This window comes from Cenococcum geophilum (genome assembly GCF_001692895.1).
Source record: "Cenococcum geophilum 1.58 unplaced genomic scaffold K441scaffold_35, whole genome shotgun sequence".
Classification (NCBI taxonomy): Eukaryota; Fungi; Ascomycota; class Dothideomycetes; order Gloniales; family Gloniaceae; genus Cenococcum; species Cenococcum geophilum.
Window position 1 is genome coordinate 683,232 of NW_027137593.1, and position 22,453 is coordinate 705,684.

At 38.6% G+C, this 22,453-nt stretch overlaps 1 protein-coding gene across 1 annotated transcript; it reads right to left on the reverse strand.

Annotated features, from left to right (window-relative positions):
* Positions 1 to 10,230: 10,230 nt before the first annotated feature.
* On the reverse strand, positions 10,231 to 10,419 carry K441DRAFT_572342 (uncharacterized protein; the record flags this gene model as incomplete). Its single annotated transcript, XM_067644011.1, has 1 exon — positions 10,231 to 10,419. A coding segment is annotated over one exon (189 nt), but the record flags the coding sequence as incomplete, so codon positions are not given.
* Between the last annotated feature and the right edge of the window lie 12,034 nt (positions 10,420 to 22,453).

The following is a 22,453-nucleotide window of genomic DNA, read 5'->3' on the forward strand; positions in this document are numbered from 1 at the left end:
GATATTATATACGCTTTTAGGCGATTATACAGAGGCCTAACCCCCTCTTTCTTTAAGAAGTATATACTCGCTTAGTAAGCTATAGCTGCTTTACCTAGTCTCTAATCCTTAGTAAAATTAGTATAATTATAGCAATCTTAGCTAATGGCTCTGTAAGTTTACGTTAAGCTATGCTAAGGGAATAAGGTATTATTTGTAGAGTTATTAATGCCTAACTCCGGTAGGTCTATCTACCTCTCTATATTACCTCCACTAGTTAAGTTAATTAGGACCCTAAGACTTTACGCAAATCTACCTCGCGTTGCTTAGGAGGTGAAGATTACATCTTCTAGATCGTGCTGTTTGGATTTATTTATCCCTAAAACCTACGCTATGTAACCTTGACCGACCTCTCGCAATTTAATCTAGGCTCTAAGCCTTTATAGAAGCAAAATTGGCGCTATATACCTAGCTAGGATCACAACAGCCTAACCCTCCGGATATCCCTTCTCCGACGCTAAATCCTAGTCTTTATATATCTTTTGGCCTAATATAACTTAAGCCTTTTACCTGCCTTAAAGCTACGCCATAATAGCTCTTAGTTCCTCCGAGCCTACGTCCCTAGGGGGATATATAAAAATGCCTCCTTTTAGTTATAGGAAACCGAGTTTGGTTCCCTAAGATAGATAACTAACATTATCTAATCTAGTCCCCTATCCTCTAGGAAACCCTATTCGCATAAACTAATCTAGTTAGTCTATAACTATATAAATCTGCTCCGCTAGGCTAATCTATAGGATATTTAATAGTGCTTATATAAATCTATATCGCGCTTAACCAGTTTTACAGCCTTTATCTTAGTAAGCTAACTTTATAGAATCTGCCTGGCTAGTAATGATAAGCCTAACTCTAATCCTTATAGTCTTAGTAAGGGTATCTTGTATAAGCCCGCGTCTAGCCAATTATAATTACTTCTTTAGACTAGGCTATTAGTTAGTCTTGACGTAGTTTTTGCTATCGGATCTATTCCACTTAACAGTATACCTAGATTAGAGTTGTCTAGCCTAACTTCCTATTTACAACCTAAATAAGGGAGAATCTAGGACTTTAAGACATTGGCCTAGCGTTTGCGTTACTAGATCTGTTACGGTACTGGCAGAACTTGGCAGAACTACGCACCGGCAAGTTGCTACAGATTGCCGTATATTGCGGTCACGTGACGTAAAGATCGTATATAGCTTCGAGCGGCGCTCCCCTTCTTCTCCTTTCCTTTCTTTAGCTTTAGATTCTCGTTTATAGACAATCCAATTATATAGGCTTGCACGTCCCTTATACCGTGCTCATGCCTTAATTAACTAAGTCGCTAATATTATCTAAAGCTTACTCTACTCTTTCTTCCTAAGAAGGAACTTAAATATATCTACGAGAACACAGAATAGGACCCTAAGGATATTACTAGGACCATAAGGACAGGACCTAAAAGAAAAGAATAGAACCCTAAGGAAAGGACCTATAAGACATACACAGACCAGAACCCCTAAAGAAATTACCTAGAATTACCCAATACCCCTACCACTATTCCACGAACTATAGCTGCAGGTAAAGCAGCTGCAGGACCCTTAAATACTTTAGACGAAGAAATAATTAACGTTTTAACCCCCTAGGCGGAGCTTGCGGCTGCTAATACCGAAATTAAACGATTGCGAGAGCTGCTCGAAGCCAGAGATACCCCTATATCTAATAATGAGTCATTATTAGACAACTAAAGACTTACTATAGTCCTTTAGGCCCTATCCTAGCGCCTTAGTGGATCTACCGAGGCCTATATAGCACCGAAGCGGTCAGCAAAGGTCGCGGACCCCCTACTACTTACAGACGGAACCGACCCTATATTTAATAATTAGAAGCTCCAATTACGGGACAAGCTTAAAGTTAATGCAGACTACTTCCCTAACGCCTAAGCCAGAATGGCCTATGTCTTCGGCCGTACTGGCGGAGACGCCTAGACGTATTTACGCCCGTAATATACTAAAGACTTAGCAGACCCCTTTATCTCTAAAGAAGAAATAATTAAATACTTATCTTCTATTTATAAGGACCCTTTTAAAGTATAGAACGCCCGCCTTAGCTATAAAAGCCTAAATATAAAAACAACGGAGACCTTTTTAGCCTTTTAAACCCGCTTTTTACACCTGGCTAGATAGGCCTAGATCCCCTAGGAAGACCTGCTACTAGACCTCTTTAATAAGCTTACCCTGGACCTACAGCGGGCCGTATTACTAGCTTATACTATAGTATAAACGTTAAAGGAACTTATGGACTATTGCCTAGCTATTGACCAAGGCCTTTATTAAATTAAGGCACGCGCTAACCGGCTAAAAACTAGAAACCTTATAAACCAGGCCATAAGTACTACGAGTACGGCCTGTAGTGCCCCGGTATAATTGGCAACTCCTACAACTAACCCGGCAGCTAGCCGCGCAGCTACCCCTACTACGGGCCCGGTATATACCCGGCCTATATACAGCGACCCCTATATATAGGCCCTTAGCGATTAAGGAGCTTGCTTCTTATACGGTTAAACAGGCTACCCTATAAGAAACTACCCGATAAAGGCAAGGATAAACAAGGTCCTGTTAATTCAGAAGGACAGTATAGAGCCGGAAAAAGAGGAACCCTAGAGGAAGACTTTTCTCTAGGGTTAAAAGAGATTGATATATTACATATCGATCTAGGTTGGCTAGTTAGTAAAAGAAGCTGCACTATCCCTTATACTTTATTTTGTAATAGATATTAAGTTTTAACCTCTGCTTTAGCTAACTTAGGAGCAAATGCCTTTACCTTAATTAACATAAAGTGCGCTGTAAAACTAGCTGACTTTTTAAATACACCCCTTGAAGAACTGCCTAAACCAATCCCTATTCGCGGTTATAACGGATAAATAGGGCCACCTATTATAACTATCTTGCGGATCTACCTCCGCGTTAACGGACGAAGGTAGTATAATGTCCCCTTTCTTATTACGGACTTAGGAAGCCACAATATAATCTTAAAAAGAAAATGGCTAGCCTATTTAGGCTTACAGCTCAAAGTATAGAGTAGACGGCTTATCTAGCCCAAAACTCTACCCCTGACCCCTTCCTTTATAAAAGAAATCAGCATTATAATAGAAAACCTTATACGGCCCTAGATTAATACTATTTACTAGGCCGATACTATACGCAGAGACTAGGCCTTTAAGAAGGACATATAGCTTAACCCGTAACGGATCTGTATACTACGCCGCCCCCAGACTACCTATATTACGCCACCCGCACTAAAGACCTAGGAAGTTAGTAGTGACCTAGCTAAGTTCCCTATGGAGAACCCTACGAAGCCACAAAGGAAAGCCAGGGATATTGGACGCCACACTAAATTAATAGATAGGAAGGACAACTTATGGAAAATAGAATGTGAGCTAAGGAAGACTATAAACCCTATACCGCAAACCACGGCCTAATAGACGCTAAAGAAACCCACGGACCTCCCACCAGTTAATGTCTACTGTATTGGCGCTGTAGGATTCTACCAGAACCTGGTTCAGCCTAATACTATTACCTTTATAACTAGCCTATACAAAATTAACCAAATAATTAAGGAAAAGGAAAGCGAGCTTAGTGGATAGGAAAGCGGGCTTATAAATAAAGAACTAGTAGAGCAAAAACTACCCGATTAACACCGGAAATTCAAGGACGTATTCTCTAAGGCAGCGTCTAATATACTTCCACCCCACCAACCGTATAACCATAAGATTAAGATTAAGCAAGATAAGAGAAGCACCCTTAGCTTTAGCCCTCTCTACCCACAGTCTATTGCCAAATTATAGGCCATAAAGTAGTACCTTATTAATAACCTAAATAAGGGCTTCATCAAGCCTAGCTAAGCCCCTTTTAACTTACCTATTCTCTTTATTAAAAAGCNAAATAGAGGACTNCGCTTNTNNATNNACTACNNTAAGCTAAATAATATAACCCGTAAGGACCGCTACCCGCTGCCCTTACTTAATAAGACTCTTACCTAAATAAGTAGAGCTAAGGTTTTTATAAAGCTTAATATCCGCCAGGCCTTTTACTAAATTAGGATAGACCCCGGGTCTAAGGATCTTATTATATTCCAGACCCGTTACGGGACGTACAAATATAAGGTACTTCCTTTTAGACTAACTAACGGACTAGCTACGTACCAGCGGTATATAAATAATATACTCTTTAACTACCTTAACGACTTCTATACGGCCTATCTAGATAATATTATAATCTATTCGGAGAATAAACTGGAATACAAGGAGCACGTCTATAAAGTCCTATAACGGCTCCGCGAAGCTAGCCTCCAGGCCAATATTAAGAAGTTAAAATTCAGTATCAAGCGTATAAAGTACCTAGGTTTTATTATCAGCACGGACGGAATTAAGGCCAACCTAGAGAAAACGACCACAATTAACCAGTGGACGCCCCCTCGGACTATAAAGGGGGTATAATCGTTTTTAGGTTTCTGTAACTTCTACTAACGCTTTATTAAGAACTACAGCAGAATCGCCTGGCCTCTTAACCACCTTACTAGAAAAGACTAGCCCTTTTACTTTAACGCCATATATATGCAGGCCTTTAATAAGCTTAAAAAACGGCTAGTGTCGGCCCCCCTACTTGCCCACTTTAACCCAGAACGGCCCTTAATGCTAGAAACTGATGCCTTAAACGGCGCGATAGCCGGTATTTTTTCCTAAAAGCAACCGGATGGAGAATAGCACCCTATTATATACTATTTAAAGACTATAATAAATGCTAAACTAAACTACCACATTTATAATAAAGAAATGCTAGCTATTATCTCTAGCTTTTAGCACTGGTGTGTATAGCTAAAGGGGACCCCTAAACCTATTAAAGTAGTATCAGATTATAAGGCCCTAGAATACTTTATAATAACCAAGGCCCTTACGGCCCGGCAGGCACGCTAAGCGGACGTCCTATCTCAGTTTAACTTCTTAATTATATATAGACCAGGCGCTGCGAACTGTGCGGATGCTCTTACTAGGCGCGAATAAGACCTAGGTAACTATACGGCTGCGAAGATCTTATTACAGACCTAGACGCTACTACGACTAGAGCACCTTAACCCCCGGATATAGGCAGAACTAAGTACAGACCCCTTAGGCGCCGAGATATATCCTATTAACCCTTTAGGACTTAACTTAATCAACGAATTACTGCAGATAAACCATACAGCCCCTTCTCTACAGGAGTACCGTAAAAAGGCAAAGAACGTTACCAGCCTATAGTCCCTCAAAAATGGATTACTTAAGTATTAGGAACGGCTGGTAGTGGCAGAGGAACAAAACTTACAGATTCGGCTTATTGCTAAAGCATATACCTAGGTCTCTATAGCCTACCCCAGAAAGAATAAAACCCGTAGAATTATTAGTGACCGCTATTACTAGCCCGGAATAGTTATAAATATCAACCGCTATATACGGAACTATAACGACTGCCGTAGGTCTATAATCCCACAAAATAAGACCCTAGGACTATTAAAACCCCTCCTAATACCCAACCGCCCCTAGCAATATATCTTTATAGACTTTTATAAGCTACCTCTAGACCGTGACGGATATAATATAGTTATAATCCTAGTTAACTGCTTTAGCAAGCGCCCGTTCTTAATTCCCTATTACAAGAATATTAATGCTAAAGAGGCAGCCCGACTGTATATCCACTACGTCTACCAAATTTACGGACTACTAGACACTATTATATCTAACCGCGGGCCGTAGTTTATATTAGCCTTTTAGAATAAGTTTACCCGGATCCTAGGTATTAAGCTAAAGCTTTCTATAGTATATTACCCCTAGACAGACAGTTAAACGGAGATTGTAAATTAATACTTGGACTAGAGACTCCGGCCTTTTATTAACTACTTCTAGGATAACTGGGCCGAACTATTACCCTTAATAGACTACGCCCAAGCGACCCTACCCCATAACTCTACCGGATTTGCCCCTATTTAACTAGAAATAGGTTACCTACCCCGTATAAGCTTTAACTGGGAAAGACCAGAAGGGCCCTAGACTGTATACAAAAAACTATCTTATAAGGAAGCCTAGCAGTACGCTAAGCGCTTAAAAGAAGCCTGGAAAGTAGCCTATATAAACCTAAAAAAGGCCTAGAAATCAATAGAACAGCAGGCAAATAAGTATAGGCGCAAGCCTAACTTTACTATAGGTGATATGGTCTAGGTCACAACAAAGAACTAAAAGACAGAACGGCCTAGCCGTAAGCTAGACTATAAGATAGCAGGACCGTATAAGATTCTTAACAAAGTAGGCAACTCATACAAGGTTAAGCTCCTAGACTCAATTAAAGTCCACCCTATCTTCTTACCAGACAAGCTATAGAAAGCTATAAATAACCCACTGCCCAGACAAAAGAATGAACCTCCCCTACCAATTTAAGTTAACGACGATAATAAATAGGAAATTAAAGAAATACTAGCCTATAAACTTATAAAGGGAACATTAAAGTATCGTGTTAGTTGGAAAGGATATAACCTGGACCCCACTTAGTACCCTACATAAAACTTTATAGGTAGCCCCTATAAGCTTTAGAAGTTCTATAGCCGTTACCCTAACAAACCCAGACCGCCAAAGTACCTAGATAAGTGGATAGAATACTAGTATAATAAAGACAATAAGCTACCAGAAGAACATAAGGACAAGAACGCCCTAGAAATTTCTTAGTTATATAAAGTGTTAAGATATCTAAGAACTTCAACCAGCGGTCAAAGTTGTCTAATTAGTTAGATTCTCTTACTAAGACTTTTAGCGGCAAAGCCTAAGGGCAGGCTTTTTTAGAGGGGGGGGTAATGTTACGGCACTAGCAGAACTTAGCAGAACTACGCACCAGCAAGTTGCCACAGATTGCCGTATATTGCGGTCACGTGACGCGAAGATCGTATATAGCTTCGAGCGGCGCTCCCCTTCTTCTCCTTTCCTTTCTTTAGCTTTAGATTCTCGTTTATAGACAATCCAATTGTACAGGCTTGCACGTCCCTCATACCGTGCTCATGCCTCGATTGACTGAGTCGCTAACAGGATCCACTTTATATGCGCGTCCTTGGTTAATTACCTTGCGCTTTAAAACGACGTAAGCGTTAAGATAGCGAAGAAACACTTTAATATTCGTTAGCTAAAAGGACTGGATAGATATTATAAAGAAGTATAAAGAGATATATACTTACTTACCTTATCCTTAGCCTTATAACGTAGTCTATGGGCTAGTGACTTATATAGGCGAGTAACCTACGTTAAAACCCTACTAAAAATTAGAAAATATATACCTTAATATCTTAACAACTACTTAATAATAATTTTTAATAATTTAGATTTAGACTTTTATATATAATTTACAGCTTCTATTAAAGTTATATAGTAAATAGTTTAGTAGTTTTTAAGATATAGTAATTTGGCCTTATTTTAGCCCCTAAATTTTAATATCTTAAAAACTATAAAACTATTTACTATATAACTTTAATAGAAGCTATAAAGTATATATAAAAGTCTAAATTTAAATTATTAGAATTTATTATTAAGTAGCTGTTAAGATATTAAGGTATATATTTTCTAATTTTTGGTGGGGTTTTGACGTAGGTCACTCGCCTATATAAGTCACTAGCCTGTGGACTACGTTAGAGGTTGTTTATAAAAATTAATTCCGTATAATTAATATGTTAAACGAATTTACCATAGGAGGATAACTCCTACATATAATCATTTAGATTCGTCCAGCTAATCGCGAATTAAGTCCTTTAATATTTAATAAGGCCCTAGGAATAGTAAAGTATGGTGAATTTATAATAGGCAGTTATAAAAGTTGTATTTAAACATTTTGATTTTCGTAATATACGTGATGTTTTAACCTAAAGTGGAAAGATCTAAACCTGTTTAGGCAGGGGTGTGCGTATATTAGTTGGGGGTGTCCGCATAGTATTTAGGGGGTGTATAATTAGTGGCGCCCTTTATAATTTCAAGTGGGTAACTTATAAAGTAAGTAAATTTAAATTATAATTACATATCACTTTTTCTGCGGCTCCGTCACTAACATCTGGACGCTACTTTAAAAATTGATTATTTAGCGTGCTTAGCCACCCGCAGCAGCCTTCGTTATAGCACTATTCTTAGTCGAACGTATATACGGCTGTAGCTAGCTACTTACCAACCTAACGTATAAATAGACTACTAAAAGACCTCCAGAGTTAGTACCCAGCGCTAAAAGTAATTAAAGGTAAGCAGCTTAACCCGCCGGAATATATCTTACTGTTATTGATAAGAACTAATTAATTGGATTAACTAAATCAAATTATAATAAGAGTAAAATCGGGCAGCGCCCATAGCTTTAGTGGTGGCTTTTTAGCATATTAATTTGGCTAAATGTTATATTGAGCCGGTTAAACAAGGTCTATATTATTAGAAGTACGATTAGAAGGTATTAATAATAGTAATTAGCTATATATATTATTTTCATTCTGGTATTTAAGTACGGACCAGCTTCTAGTAGGACGCCAACAGGTTAAGGGATATAGCCCGCACTTTTCTGCACCTGCTAATACCTATAAACATCCCGTGCTGTCTAAAGTGGTCTTTTATATGTCCGTTAGTATGGTAAAGGGCATTATATAGGTTTTAACTAAGCTACTAGACGGATAGAAGGACGTGCACAAATAAAGACGCTAGGCGGCCTATTAAAACTAGAAGTTAAAGTTGGCTTTAATAGTTTCGGAAAGATGCATAAAGTAATATCTTGCATGTTGTGGCTTACGGAAGTCGCTAATATACCCAATTGCACCTTCCTAATTAGGCAGTTTGGCTTACCGCCCACCGGCAGAATATGAATTTCAACGCCAGACGCATTAAATTCGTTCTTGAAGCTTTAAATAAAATGCTATATATATATATTTGGTTGATTAATTAATATGCTAGCTAATTGGAAGGTGTTAAGCTCTGCGCTGGCGTAGCTTCCTGCCCTATGGAGGCTCAGGAACGTCCTCTACTGGTTAAACATAGCCCTCTCCATATTCGAGTCGCTGCCGCCTTCCTGCCTTCTTTGGAATCTTCTGTATAGAGCCTTGGTGTAGCAGAGCCTCTGGCGAAGGATCTGCATAAGGCTCTGCAGAGCTTAATTTAACGTTAATTGTCCTGCTAGTAGAGGCCTTAGTAGAGGCTCTGCCCTCATCTACGGCCCCACTAGATGTAGTAGTAGAGTCCTTCTTCCTTACCCACTTCCTTTTTAGATTATTAATTGTCTCCCACCTAATATTTATATCCTTCTGGTATTCTTCCTCCTGCTGCTGCTCCTGCTGCTTTTCCTGCTGCTGCTGCTCCTGCTGCTTTTCCTACTGCTGCTGTTCCTGCTGCCGCTCCTGCTGCCGCCCCTGCTGCCGCTCCTACTGCCGCCCCTACTGCCGCCCCTACTGCTGCCTAATTTGAGGCTCTATAAAGCTAATTTTGAATGCTGCCTTTTTTATATTCCGGCCCTTTATATCTAGTTAATTCTAGATTAATCGCGGCTAAGGAGGAGGAGGAGGCTCGATAGGTGGCAGAGGCTTAAGTGGAGGCTTAAGGGAGGAAGCTTTTAATTAAGTAGACGGCTAGAGGGGGTCCTATTTATTACAACGTCAGTAGCAAAGCTTTAGATCTTAATTGTCGTGTAGAGGTTTTAAATTAATTAAATCGTGAGGTAGATGAGGGCCCATTTACATAAGCTTTGGAAACTCTGGCGGCTTAGGCTTTATTAATAGAGGCTCGTTCTCATTAACTTAATTAAGGCTTAAAAGTACCTGCTGTCGCATATAAGTAATTATTTAATAGCGATATTAATCTAGCTTCTTAAGCGCCTTCTAATCTTATGCATAGTTAGCAGCGCCTTCGCGATAGTCGTTCCCTCCTCTATAGCAAATAACCTCTTAAATATAACGTGGAATTCGCTTAATCTAAGCCTAAATTCGCTACTGTTTAAGCCCCTCCTACGCCTTCCGCTAAGCTTACTTAGCTTCTGCTTAGTTCCTAGGTACTCCCTTCTTTATAGTAACTTGCTTTAGGTAGTTCCAATATAATTCTATTATATTTAAATCCGGTAAATTGCCTAGCCAAAGCAATCGTTAGAGGCTAGCTGCGTTAAAATAGATCTGCTAGTGCTTTAATAAGTAAGTAGGAGCTTTATCTTCTTATATAAGCGTATCTAGACAATTAATCTGGCACTTAATAGCGAACGGGATAAGGATTAGAAGGAGGATCTTAGTAAGATAGCGATACCAATTAATACCGCCTTTTTTAGAGTTTCGCTTAAAGGCTCTATTCTCCTTATTTATACGGAAGCTTAGCTTTCTGCCTGGCTTATTATAAAGGCCCAGTCGTTATAGGCTAGTGGTAAGCTCCTATGCCTCTTAAAGCTCTAGCTTTATTACCTTATTTATTATCTTAAGTTCTAGCTTTAACACCTTCTTCTTATTTACTGTTTTAGGTCTCTAGATATAGTATGGACCTTTCCGGTTATATAAGAAACCGCCCTAGAATATAAATTCGTTAGCCTTTACAAATTGAGGATAAATAGACAACTTTTTAATATATTCCTTAGCTAAGCGCCAGAGCTAATATCTACCTTTCCTATAGTATAGAATAACGCCCGTTTCGTTAGTCCAGATAACATTTTTCCAATTGTTAATTATCTAATTTTAATACCGGAGGGCAAACTAAAGGCGAGCTTCTTTTATTGCGGGTAAGAGGTAGGGCTTTTTAGTCGGCTTTATCTTTCTATATCTATAACGTCGTAGAACTCGCCATACGGTTTAGGCTAAATAGCCGCATTCGGCAGTAATATAGGCGTAAGACTTTTCTCTACCGTATTAATTGTAGGTAACTTTTTTAAGGATTCGCTGCTCAAATTCGCGGGTAACTTTAAGCTTTCTGCTAGCCCGAGGAGCGTTAATAATATAGCCGTCAAGAACAAGAGGATTTGTAGTAGGATTCCAGCCGCGATTAAGAGCCTTTTTAATCAGATATTAAAGAGCGCGTCGTTTAATTTAAGTGATATTTTAGATGTGCTCCATTATAGCTCCCATGGCCTTTATGGCCAGGGCTTACGCCTTAATCGCAAGCTGGTAGAAAACCATAATTAATATAGGGATTTAAAAGCTCCAGAGTCACTTACAGGCTATTTCTATGTGGATGATAGGGCTCTGGTGGCGTTTATCGGTGTAATAGCGGGGTTAAAGCCGCAGGAGTTATTCTGCCAGTAGGCGGTGAGCCAAACTGCCTAATTAGGAAGGTGTAATTGGGTATATTAGCGACTTCCGTACTAGAATACCAAGCATTAAGAAAGTAAGTCACGTGGTTTAGCTAAGCCCCGCTAAAGACTACCTAAAATGCCCCTCTAAATAACGCCTAAAATGCCCCTAACGCCTTCCAAATAACTGCCTGAAACGCCCTTAGTGGCAGCAATAAATTTTGCCTATATCTTACGTCCGGCCCTAACACTTTAGAGGAGGTATTTCTATAAGGTTTTAACACCCCCTACACTAAGACTAGCGCTAAGAAACTGTTCTACGTAGGTATATCTACTCTAATATAGATCTTAAGCGCCTTTACGATCCTATACAATTTATATCATCTGCTTTACCCTTAATGCCAAAATACTTAGATAAGGTAGCGCTTAGCAAAGAGGCGGAAGATATAGTAGAAAATCTAAACGCATGGCTTATAAAGAATGGAAAATACCAACTAGCTGCCGAGTTAAAATTCTTTAATTAGTGTGTAAGTACTAGGTTAGAAGAGGAAATTAGCCCCTTACATAACAAAGCAAGTAGGCAGTTTGTAGCCGTAGGCATTCTTTTTATAAGATATTTAATACCCTGTGCTAATAAAATTAGACGCGAAAGTTATACGCCGTAGTTAGACTAAAAGATCCTTAAAGGGGAGGATGGTTAACTAGCGGGCATAAATGGCTGCTTCTCTGTGTTAGGGTTCCGGATAGATTTCCCCCTCTATATATTTCAAATAGGAAGATAAATCTATCCTTTTCCTATAGAATAATAATTTACTATAAACCTAATAATGCGGTGTTTATTAGCAGTGGTGTTAAATTTATAGTTATATACTAGCCCGTTAAATAAAAGTGGTTTAAGGAACTGGCGTAAATTAAGCTACTAGCTTTATGTGAAAAATATATTAAGATTAACTAGTTACTCCATAAAACATCATTAAATATTCCGCCCGTAAGAGACTAAGCGTCTTAATACTATCTTTATTCACGAATCTAGAGTTGGCTTTATTAAAGCTATCCGCCAATCCGGAGCCGACTATATCAAAGTTATCCGCGAGATTCGGGTAGCTCTGTCTAGTATTTTCCCGCCCACTAGGGAAGGCTTATTCCGTTAGACTGTTATTTAAATAACCCATTTTAAATCCGGAGCCAACTTTATTAAAGTTATCCGCGAGATTCGGGTAGCTCTGTTTAGTATTTTCTTAACCATCGGACATATAGGGTTTCGCTATAGTGCGTAAACCTACTTCTAAATCTCCCTGTTCTAAATTGTATTATTAAAAAGTAGAAACAAGAATAGGGTTTACGCCTTTAACGGACCGATTTTTTTCTGCGCTACGTTAATAAAATCGTTTAACCTCTATAATATAAATACACTTACTACCGGCCGTATATACCTTAGTCTGCCTAGCACTCCTACTTCTATAATTTATTCTAGGAGCTAGTTGAAAACTATCTAGTATATTTTTAGAACCCGCCTAATACTTACATCGCTTATTAGAATCCTTTAGGTCCACAGACCTGTCTACTAGGGATAGTAATTATAGGTTAAGGGCTAAGTTAGTGAACAAGCCTAAATTAGTGTATAGGTCTAAGCAACTGCTATCAACGTCCACTAAAGGGGTAGCACGCCTTAATTTATCGGCGGGAGAATCTAATAGGGGATTTTCATAAAGCATCTCTATTGTCTACTGAAATGTATCTTCTAACCATTAGCACCTTTTAGCAGTGCTATCCTATTTAAAAGCACTTACTATACCAGCTCCCTAAACAGACTTTTTTATTCGCTGTTTATAACGAGGCCTTGCTATTAGTGTCGCACGTCTTACATTTATTAGACTCTTCTTTCGCTAGAATCTAGAAGAGCTACACCTAGACTGCGAAATTGTGAGCAAATTAAATGCTAGTAAATATAGACTTTACCTAAACTTTTGGTCTTCCTAGTTGTAATATAAACTAGAAATGATACCTCTAGCCCTTCCACTATAGGGGAAAGACGTCTTAGCCCTACGCAATTCGGCGTCACGGTCCACGCATTAAGCGCGTCAAATTCATCTCTAGTCATATCCCTCTCCACACTGTTATTTGTTAGCAATGTCAAAGTTAATAAAAACGAGTAAGAACTTATACCGTCGCGTTTTGAGAATTCCTAAAGGCTAAAATTAATCTACGTTCTAAACGCCTCCATATTTAACTAGCGATATTCTTTTCCTTAACCCCGTTATCATTATATATAGAACGTGCTTATATTTTAAACCGACCATACCCGCCATTTTTTAATTTTAATCGAGCCTCTTTAGTATTTATTGCCATTAATAGGAGACCGAGAAGGATTCTGCGACGTATTGGGTAATTTTAATCTTCTTTAGTAATATAAGAATAAAGAAAGTTAATTATATTCTTAACATTCTATCCTAGAAGGCTAGGATATATACCCTAAAATTACAAGGGCGATCCTTCTTTTAAACAATAACGACTAAAACTGGTAAAATCTTGGGATGAAATTGGTGAGATGAGTTTTACAAGTCGTGTAATACATTTTTTTGGGAGCTTTTAACTAGTCTTAATCGCGAACAATAAAAAGAATTAAAAAGCCAGTTGCTTGGTGCTCCTATCTAAGATTACCTTATCTTAAATATCCTTTAGTAAGGCTAAAAAAGCCTTACTCTCTGGTAGGGCTTTAAAAGCCTCGCTCTCTAGCAAGGCCTAAAAAGCATCTGGTTAAGGTAGTAAGGCTTTAAAGGCCTCTAGTAAGGCTTAAGAAGCACCTAAAGGTGGTAGGCTTAGCAAGGCTTAAGAAGCATTACTCTTTAGTTAAGGGGCCTTATCCTTAGGTAGGCTTATCTGTTCTTCTACAAGTTTTAATAAGGATGCCTTAAAAACATTAAGCCTCGTAACCCTATCTCTACACCGCAGCGAATATGCAACCCTTGCGATATAATCTAATAGTGACTGTAATTTTTAAATACGTCTAAGTGCATATAAAGGAAATTTGGCTTACGGGACGGATCGGGCTAATTCTCTAAGAGAGCTATAAGAATTCTTTAATAATTAAGCCTATGTCTTCCTGTAGGTGTAGACCCATAGCATTAAGATACGCAAAAGGTAGTAAGGGTTTTAGAGAAGGATAATAGGGAGTTCCTGGCCATTAAACTTCTAAAAGGACGCTAACTAAAAATGTCTTATTTCCTTGCAGAATGCAACGAAACAAGTCATTCTTAGTTAGCGTCTTTAGTAAGGGCTAAGGATAATAGGGAGTTCCGGGCTATTAAACTTTTAAAAGGACGCTAACTAAAAACAACCTGTTTTGTTGCATTCTGCAATAAAATAGGTTGTTTTTAGTTAGCGTCCTTATAGAGATCAGCTACCTCCCTTGCCAAAAATCGCACCAATTCCAACAGGGCTTCTACTTAGTTAATCCTACGTCAGCAAGGGAAACCCGCTTCCCCGTTCTTAAGTTAAAGTAAAACTATTTAGGAAAAGAAAGATAAAACAGCCTACAATTGGGAGATATCTAAAATATTATAGATTTTAAAAAGAAAGTGGAGCTTTATATATGACCTAAGGCTATAAAGCCTAACTACGTTGCACTTTATGCCCCGTATTGCCTCCACTGCATTAAGTCCTGCCTTGTTGCCTCACTCCCTATCTAGCATAGACCTTAACAGTCGTCCTTTAACCCCGGAAAGTATCTGTAAGGTATTAATACTAATCCCTTTCGTTAAGTTAGAGCTAAGCCAACCTTTAGGAGAAAGTGAGTAGAATTGTTGCAGTAAAGATCGCAGAGGAATTAGGCTATGTAATCTTAGTAAAAGCGCTAATATATAAAACCCTTAAGAAACCGCCAAATACAGACTCATTATTAACATACCACTTAAAAGATTTCAGCTGGTGGTATTTCAAATTACTTCTAGGCGCGAAAGATGCGATAGACAAAGTGGATAGAGAGTTTTGCGGCATGCTTAATGCTTGGTCACTATTGTTGGCGTGTACCTAAGGCAGAAAATTCTTTCAAGCTATTAGATAGAATCTTCTCTCGGTTTAGGCTTTGTGGGTCAATATATAGGATATTCCCAACGTCAGGGCCGATATCGAATTTGCGGCTATAAATACCCCTACTAATCTTTCGCCCTCAAAAATTTCACTAACTAAAATTTAGCCTTATGGGGCTTTATCTCACTCCTTAATCCTCCCACAATATTAGCTGGTAGTTCCAGACGAGCCACAAGATATACTGGTTCATATTATTATTAAAGACGAGGTAGGAAGCTTATTTTAGCTACCATATGCGCTATGCAAAACTCCTTCTGTATGTTAATCTAAGCAGTACGTATTAAAACTATCTCTAATTATTGTTGTATAGAGTATGCGTAGCGCTATTCTAAAATGCTTAAGGTTATCCAATATGGACCGGATTACGGTGGAAGCTATGGAGCAACGCCGGTACCGAATAGTAAGTAAAGACCAGATAATAAGGTCTGGTATTACTGTTAAGCTAGTGACATAGCCGTTAGCGGCTTTGTATAGCATTTAAATTGTAAAGTGCAAATATAAGACTAACCCTGGTTTAGACACTGGCGGCTGTTTATTTTACTATAACTTCTATTATTTCTTTAACTGTATAATATCTAGACGCGGTTTTAGAACGCCTTAATAAGTGGCTAGACCGAGCGTATATCAAATTAATTACTAAAATCCTTAATGGCGCATGGCATAAGCCGTTAGAAAAGCCTACTGTTTTTTTATATTACAGTTATGGCGCTTATACGCAGCTTTTATCAAATATAGCATCTAGGGAGAAAGTAAGCGAACCTAGCCAATAACCTATGCGTTATAGAGTTTGTAAGGCATAAGGGTGGGATATTATAAAGACTATAAGACTAAGGCTATCATTTTTGCCCGTTTCTAACTGCTTAACGCTACGTAGTGCTTATCTTGGGCTTCCTTACATTAATAACAGACCTCTTCCTTTTTGTATAATAATATGCTTCCGATATTATGCATAAAGCGCCATAGGCTTAGATACGTAAACGTATCCTAGCAACCTATTAGTGCCTATTAGTTAAAGAGTCTATTAGGATATATGCATACTAAAGATAGCTAACCTGCATGCAAGCTATCCTATAGACCCTAAAAGGTGGCTTTTGGGTTCTTAAGGGAGCGGCATTCCTTAACCTTTCTTTGTTTCACCTTTTTAAAAAATATAAAACAATCTCTGCGGATAACCGTCGTTCTTCATGCAAATACGGCTAGGCTGTTTGTGCTGTAAAGATGGTAAGTTTGGCCACCCATCTAATGGATTATTTTCTGACTTTAACTTCTTCCACCTTTAAGTTTACTTTCACCAACCACAAGCTCGTCCGAGTCACGGGTAAGAAGTTTAAGAAAAAATGCGGGGAATATAATTTCTACCTATTATCCGTTGACCCCATAGGATAGGGTGTGTATCGGGTTGTAATTCGGCATAACCTGCTTAACGGATTTAAGGAGCACTTTAAAACAGAATAAGATAATAATTTTAATCTTTGCGATGTTGCGGAACGACCTAAGGTCGCAAAGGCGTTCATGCGCGAATGTCATACAATCCCCTTAAGAGAGACGCAAAAAGTCTATCTGTAAGCTTTGCAGTGCGAAGAATTGAATAAACGACTTAATTGTAAATGTAGCTCTAGAGGCTCTATATATACACGAAGAAGGTAGAAGTGATAGGGTAATAGATAGCTAAAATGGGAACGGTAATCTGCCACCAATATTGATCTGCAACCAATATATTGGGTGGCGTTAACGCCGTCTTGGAGCCTTCCAAGCGGTGATCTTATGTCTTAGCGCAGTGTCGGTAGTCGGTTACACACCCCCCCAGATTTAACGGTGTAGTTAAAGCTGTAGAACATAAAATGAGGGCAGAAGCTATACCAAAATAGGAAATTTAGATACAATTTAAGAGTAGCAAACGGATAGGGTAAGAATGGCATATTGCGAATATTACAAATATTGCGGATATTGCGAATGGAATCAATTGATCTGATGTCGAATATCCACCAAATTCAATTGCTTTATCCATGCCTCGTGCTTTTGACGGGGTAAGATCTTAGTAAGGCCGTCGGCAGGCATCTTGTCTATAGGGACCCATTAGACGTCAATCTTTTTATCTTAGACTTCCTATCTCAGCCAGTGCTGGTAGACGTCGATATGTTAAAGCTTAGTGTCAAGCTTTAGTATATCCTATCTTAGGAGTCGTACGGTCTGCATATTGTCGCAGAGTATAGTAAATTCGCGTTCTAAATTAAAGCCAATTGCCTTAAAGAATCGTTGCCACCAGATAATTTCAACGGTAGTAGTAGATAGGGAGAGAAGCTCTGCTTTAGTAGTTAAGCGAGTAACAGATCGCTATAGGGTTGCTTTCCAATCGATTAGTCCTCTAAATAGAATAAATAGATATCCTTAAGAGCTCCGTCTAGTTTCTATATAGTCCGCAAATGCTACGTCGGATGCTCCGTAAAAGGTAACATCTTCTCCTTTAGGGTTTCTAAAGTAGACGTGGGCTCTAAATACTTCGCCAGAGTATTTAATAGCTGTAGATTTTGTTCCAAGACAGTAGGCAATAGCTTGGTTTGCTACGTTAAGGTATTATTAATTTGGATTAGTAAGGAATTTAGCCAGCTTAGAATGCGTCTTAGCAATATTAGGTCTTCTAAATACGGCAAGGTGTGTAAGTAACCCTACTTGTTGCTAGTAGGCTAGGGTTCTTTAAGGGTTCGTCTACTAGTCGGACGGAATCAGTTCTTTGGCAAGAAGTAGTAACTTAGGAAATCTTTCTAGTAGTTAAATATTAAATCAATTGGCTATCTTTTTAATATAGGAGTCTTGGCAAAGCCGGAGCTTCCTACTTACTTAATTTCGACTAATTTAAATACCTAGGAACCTCTATAGGTCTCCTAGTGCACGGATCTCATATTAATGCAGCAATTTTACTTCAAATTCTTCAAGTCTTAAAAGGTCCTTCTTGGCAAATAGGACGGCTATATCATCTACATAAAAGAAGACAATAAGTCGCCTATCAGTAAATAGGCAGTTAGTGCCTAGTACTAATTCTAATCCAAATTTAGCCAGTGTATTAGTAAGCTCTTTATACTAAAGTAGTGGTAAGATTTTTAATCCATATAGCGCCATAAGTAGCTTTAGGACATATCCGTTTTAATTAAAACCTTCTAGGCAGTAGCAGTAGATTGGTTTACTGAGCTTAGCGTTTATAAATGCGTTTACAGCGTTATACTATCGAATTTCCAGGTCGAATGCGGCTGCTATAGCCATAAGAGCACGGAATATTCGAGCAGCTAGGGTTACTGCATAGGTTTCTTCCTCTGTAATCTATAGGTCTCCGCGAACGCATAGTCAAGCTTTGAGCTTTTAAAGGTAACCGTCGCTGTTAAGCTTATTATCAGTATACTCGCTTTATCAACGTGCACGAATATCACTTGTAGTGGTACGTATGCGGTGTTGAAGTTAGTAGTTAATTGTTATATCTAGAAATAGGGGTTTGCTCCAAGGTCAGATTAGCTAGTCTTACTTTGTGGTCTTATAACCACGTCACATAACTAACATTCCAACACTGGAGCAACTCTAAGAAGAAGGCTAATCTACACTCCAAAGCCAAGTCTATTTCTAGACTATTCGTAGCATATACGCAATAGCTAAAGATCTAATTAATACGCAATAGTTTCCACGCTCTTCTTATAGGTCCGTAATTACATAACTAGTATTACGGCTTATACCAATACCTCTAAACAGAAGCTTATAGAATGCTATATTACAGGGACACTAAGCTAAGGAAAAGAAGGAGAAGGATTGTTAGGGGTAGCAGGTTAATATATCGCGAGGGCCGCTAAGGCGCTAGTAGTAAGCGAGCCAATAGCGATTTTCCATCCTAGGGATGGAAAATCCTAATTAGCTAGTTAAATTCAGGGTCCGCAGAATATGGCGGGTAACATGCCCTAGCACCATCACGACCCGAAAACCACCTTCTATTACTCCTTACGCTCCACCCAACCTACAGCCTATATATCGACCTAGTTCGTGTTAATAAGTCGCTATAGGGCGACACAAGGCTTCCCCTTGGTTATCGCGTCCGTAGGGTTAGCTTCACTATTAATCCATTTAACCTCCGTAATCTGCCAACGTTCGTAGGCTTATTATAGGCACATTACATCAATTATTAATCGCTTCTCTTGTGTGGTTCCAAGTCGTACAAGACAGTCGTATAGCGATTTAGAATCGGTATAAAGTATAAGCGGGAGGTTAATCTATAGGACCTTATCTACCGTAAACTTAATGGCGACGGCGATATTAAAGCTATAAGCCATTCTATAGAGTTTAGAAGCCAGAACGCTTCTAGTAACTCTTTTACACTTAATTAAGCTCTAATAGATAACATTAGCCTTCTTAGTTGCGTTAGCTAGTACAATAACATAGCCAATTTGCGAAGAGAGGTCCTTATTATTAGTAAAGGAAGCGTCCGTAAAGACTAAGAGCTATAGGGTCTTAGCCTCTAATTTAACAAACTTAAGACCTCTATATAAGTTCTAAATCTGCTAACTTAGGCACTTATTCAACTCCTTCGCGTCTACCTCTTTAGAATTAGTTACTTGGGCAGCAAAGGATAAGTTAAATAAAGCCTCTAGTTAACAGACTAAGGCAATATAGGCTCCTCTAGCGCGTTAAGCGATATACTAGTCCTTTAGCGTAAGTAGGCCGCGCGTAATTCCTCTAGAGCTAGTACTGTCTACTAGCGTAGTATTAACCACACTAAGGTTCTCACACTGGCGCTTTTACGTCAGCGTAATACTCTTATCTTGTGCCAATTAAATAAGTCCTCTATTAAACTTAACTGGTATATTAATGGTCAGTTACTCTCGCTCCTTAGCTATAAATTTAGCCTTATATAGTTTGCTTTATTCAGCCTCTATAAAGGTATTATCTATAAGGAATAGCGTATCATTAGTCTATAAGCCAACAATTTCAAAAGGTTTATTGCTGTAAAGCAAGCAAGGGTCGTACGTAGACTGGTCCATTTGTAGCTAATTAACGTAGTATAAATGGTAGGTCTTAAACTAGTGGTTTCTAGCTTTAGGCACTCCATAAAGTGGCTTTACAACCTTTAAAACAGAGTCCTTATTAATTCCCAATTGTTTATTTAGCTCGTATGGTGGTCGTATATAAAACTCGCGGTTTAGGTTCGTAGTAAACTAGACATAGGCTTATAAGATGTCTTAGAGGTAGAGTTATATCTACAGTAGCGTAGCAGCAATATAGAGAATTAGCCGCTAGCTAACTTGTTGAATTATTAGTAACTAAGTAAGGACTAGTTCTTTCTCCAAATCGTTATAGGCCTATATGATAAGTCGTAATTTCTTAAAGGCTTTATTAGTTCCCTTATTCTTAATCTTATTAATAAACCGTGAATTAAAGAGTCTAACCCCCTTTAGCATATCGTATAGCTTAATAATCTTAAAGACGCCTTTCTTAAGTAGGCCTGTAACCTCCTTTTGCCGTAAAGCGCTAAACTAAGTGTTGCTATCGTTCTGTAAGTAAATAGTAGTGTTAGCCATATCTGCGGTATTATTGTCCTATAAGTAAATAGCGATATCGGCCATATCTACAATATCACCTATAAGGGCATCTATGTCTATTATAGCGTCCGTAACAGCCGTGTCTGCGACAGCCGTAAGCAATAGGTATTTACGGGGGCGACCTCTGCCTTACTTTAGTGGTAGCTGTGGTTCAGCTTTAGGTAATAATTAAGGTTTAGCTAGTATAGGTACTAATTCAGCTAATTTAACAGACTCTTGTGGTTTAACTAAGTCTTATAGGTCCAGTAGGTAAAGTTTTACAACCGTAAAGCGGAAGGTCGTAGGCCCATTTAGTAGCTTCACGGTACAGGTCTTACCGTTAACAGTAAGCAGCATATATGGCCCGTCCTAATAACCGCTTTAGCTAGTATTGCCTTCTCTTTAGACTAAGATAGGCGAACTAGGTAGGAGGCCATAAATAGCGTCAGTTCGTTGTCCATTTCGCGTATTAAGAGCGTTAGCGATCTGTTGTTCAGCTTAAAGCTTCTAGATTTCCACCATTGCTTTCTTAATAGCCGCAGCTTGCTATGCGACTAAAGGTAATAGTGCGTCCAATTTGACTATTTGGGGGTAGGCTCCAAAGACTAGGAGTATAGGGACTAGGCCTTCTAGGCCAGCCGTATTATTAATAGCTTTAAAAGCCATTTATAGGGCCATCTCCTTGCTAATTTTAGGGATTTCAGATATAATGATTTGGTAGGCTCGTTATAGCGGACCGTAGTAACGCTCTACCATTCCAATAAAATTGTATAATTCGACTAGAACTGACTTTATAGTTACTCCTATGGTAGCAGCGTAGTGCTTAAACTCCTTACTAACAAAGTTCTTCCCAGCATCTATAGTAATTAAGTCTGGTGGTCCTAAATAGCTATTAATCTAGCACATTTATAGAACGTCCTAAGTGTACTTAGCGCTAATATCTCGTAGCTATCTACCAGTTTGAAATCGAGTTGCTTTATTGACTACGTATAGTAGGGGGGAGCCGCTGATATACATAATGTCGACGATAATATTGTAGTTAAAATTAACGTTATCTTGTAAGGTAAAGCGAAATCTACTTAGAGATCTGCTAAACTTCTAGCAGTAGTAGCAGAGTCTGGTTAGCTCTTTAATAGCGGATCTATTAGTATTATGGCCGTAGCCAGTCTTATTAAAAAGCTTTTATAGTCTATTAACTAACGGGTGACCAAATCAACGGTATAGACGTCGTAGCTCTACGTTAGTTAAGTAGCAAGGGTTCGCGTTAAAAGACTCGACTAGATAAGACTATAAAGAGAAGCTCTATACGAGAAACGGGTGGCCAAATCGTCTAACTACTGGCACCTTTTTAGTGCAAGTAATAATAACGTCCTTTAGGTTATCGTATTTAATATAGAGTCTATCTATATCTACTAAGTAAAGTAGGAAAGAAGTATCTACTTTAACAATATGGAATTATACCTTACCTATAGGGCTGTTAATATCTATAGTTCTAATAGACGTAGAGGCTCTAATCCTAAATTA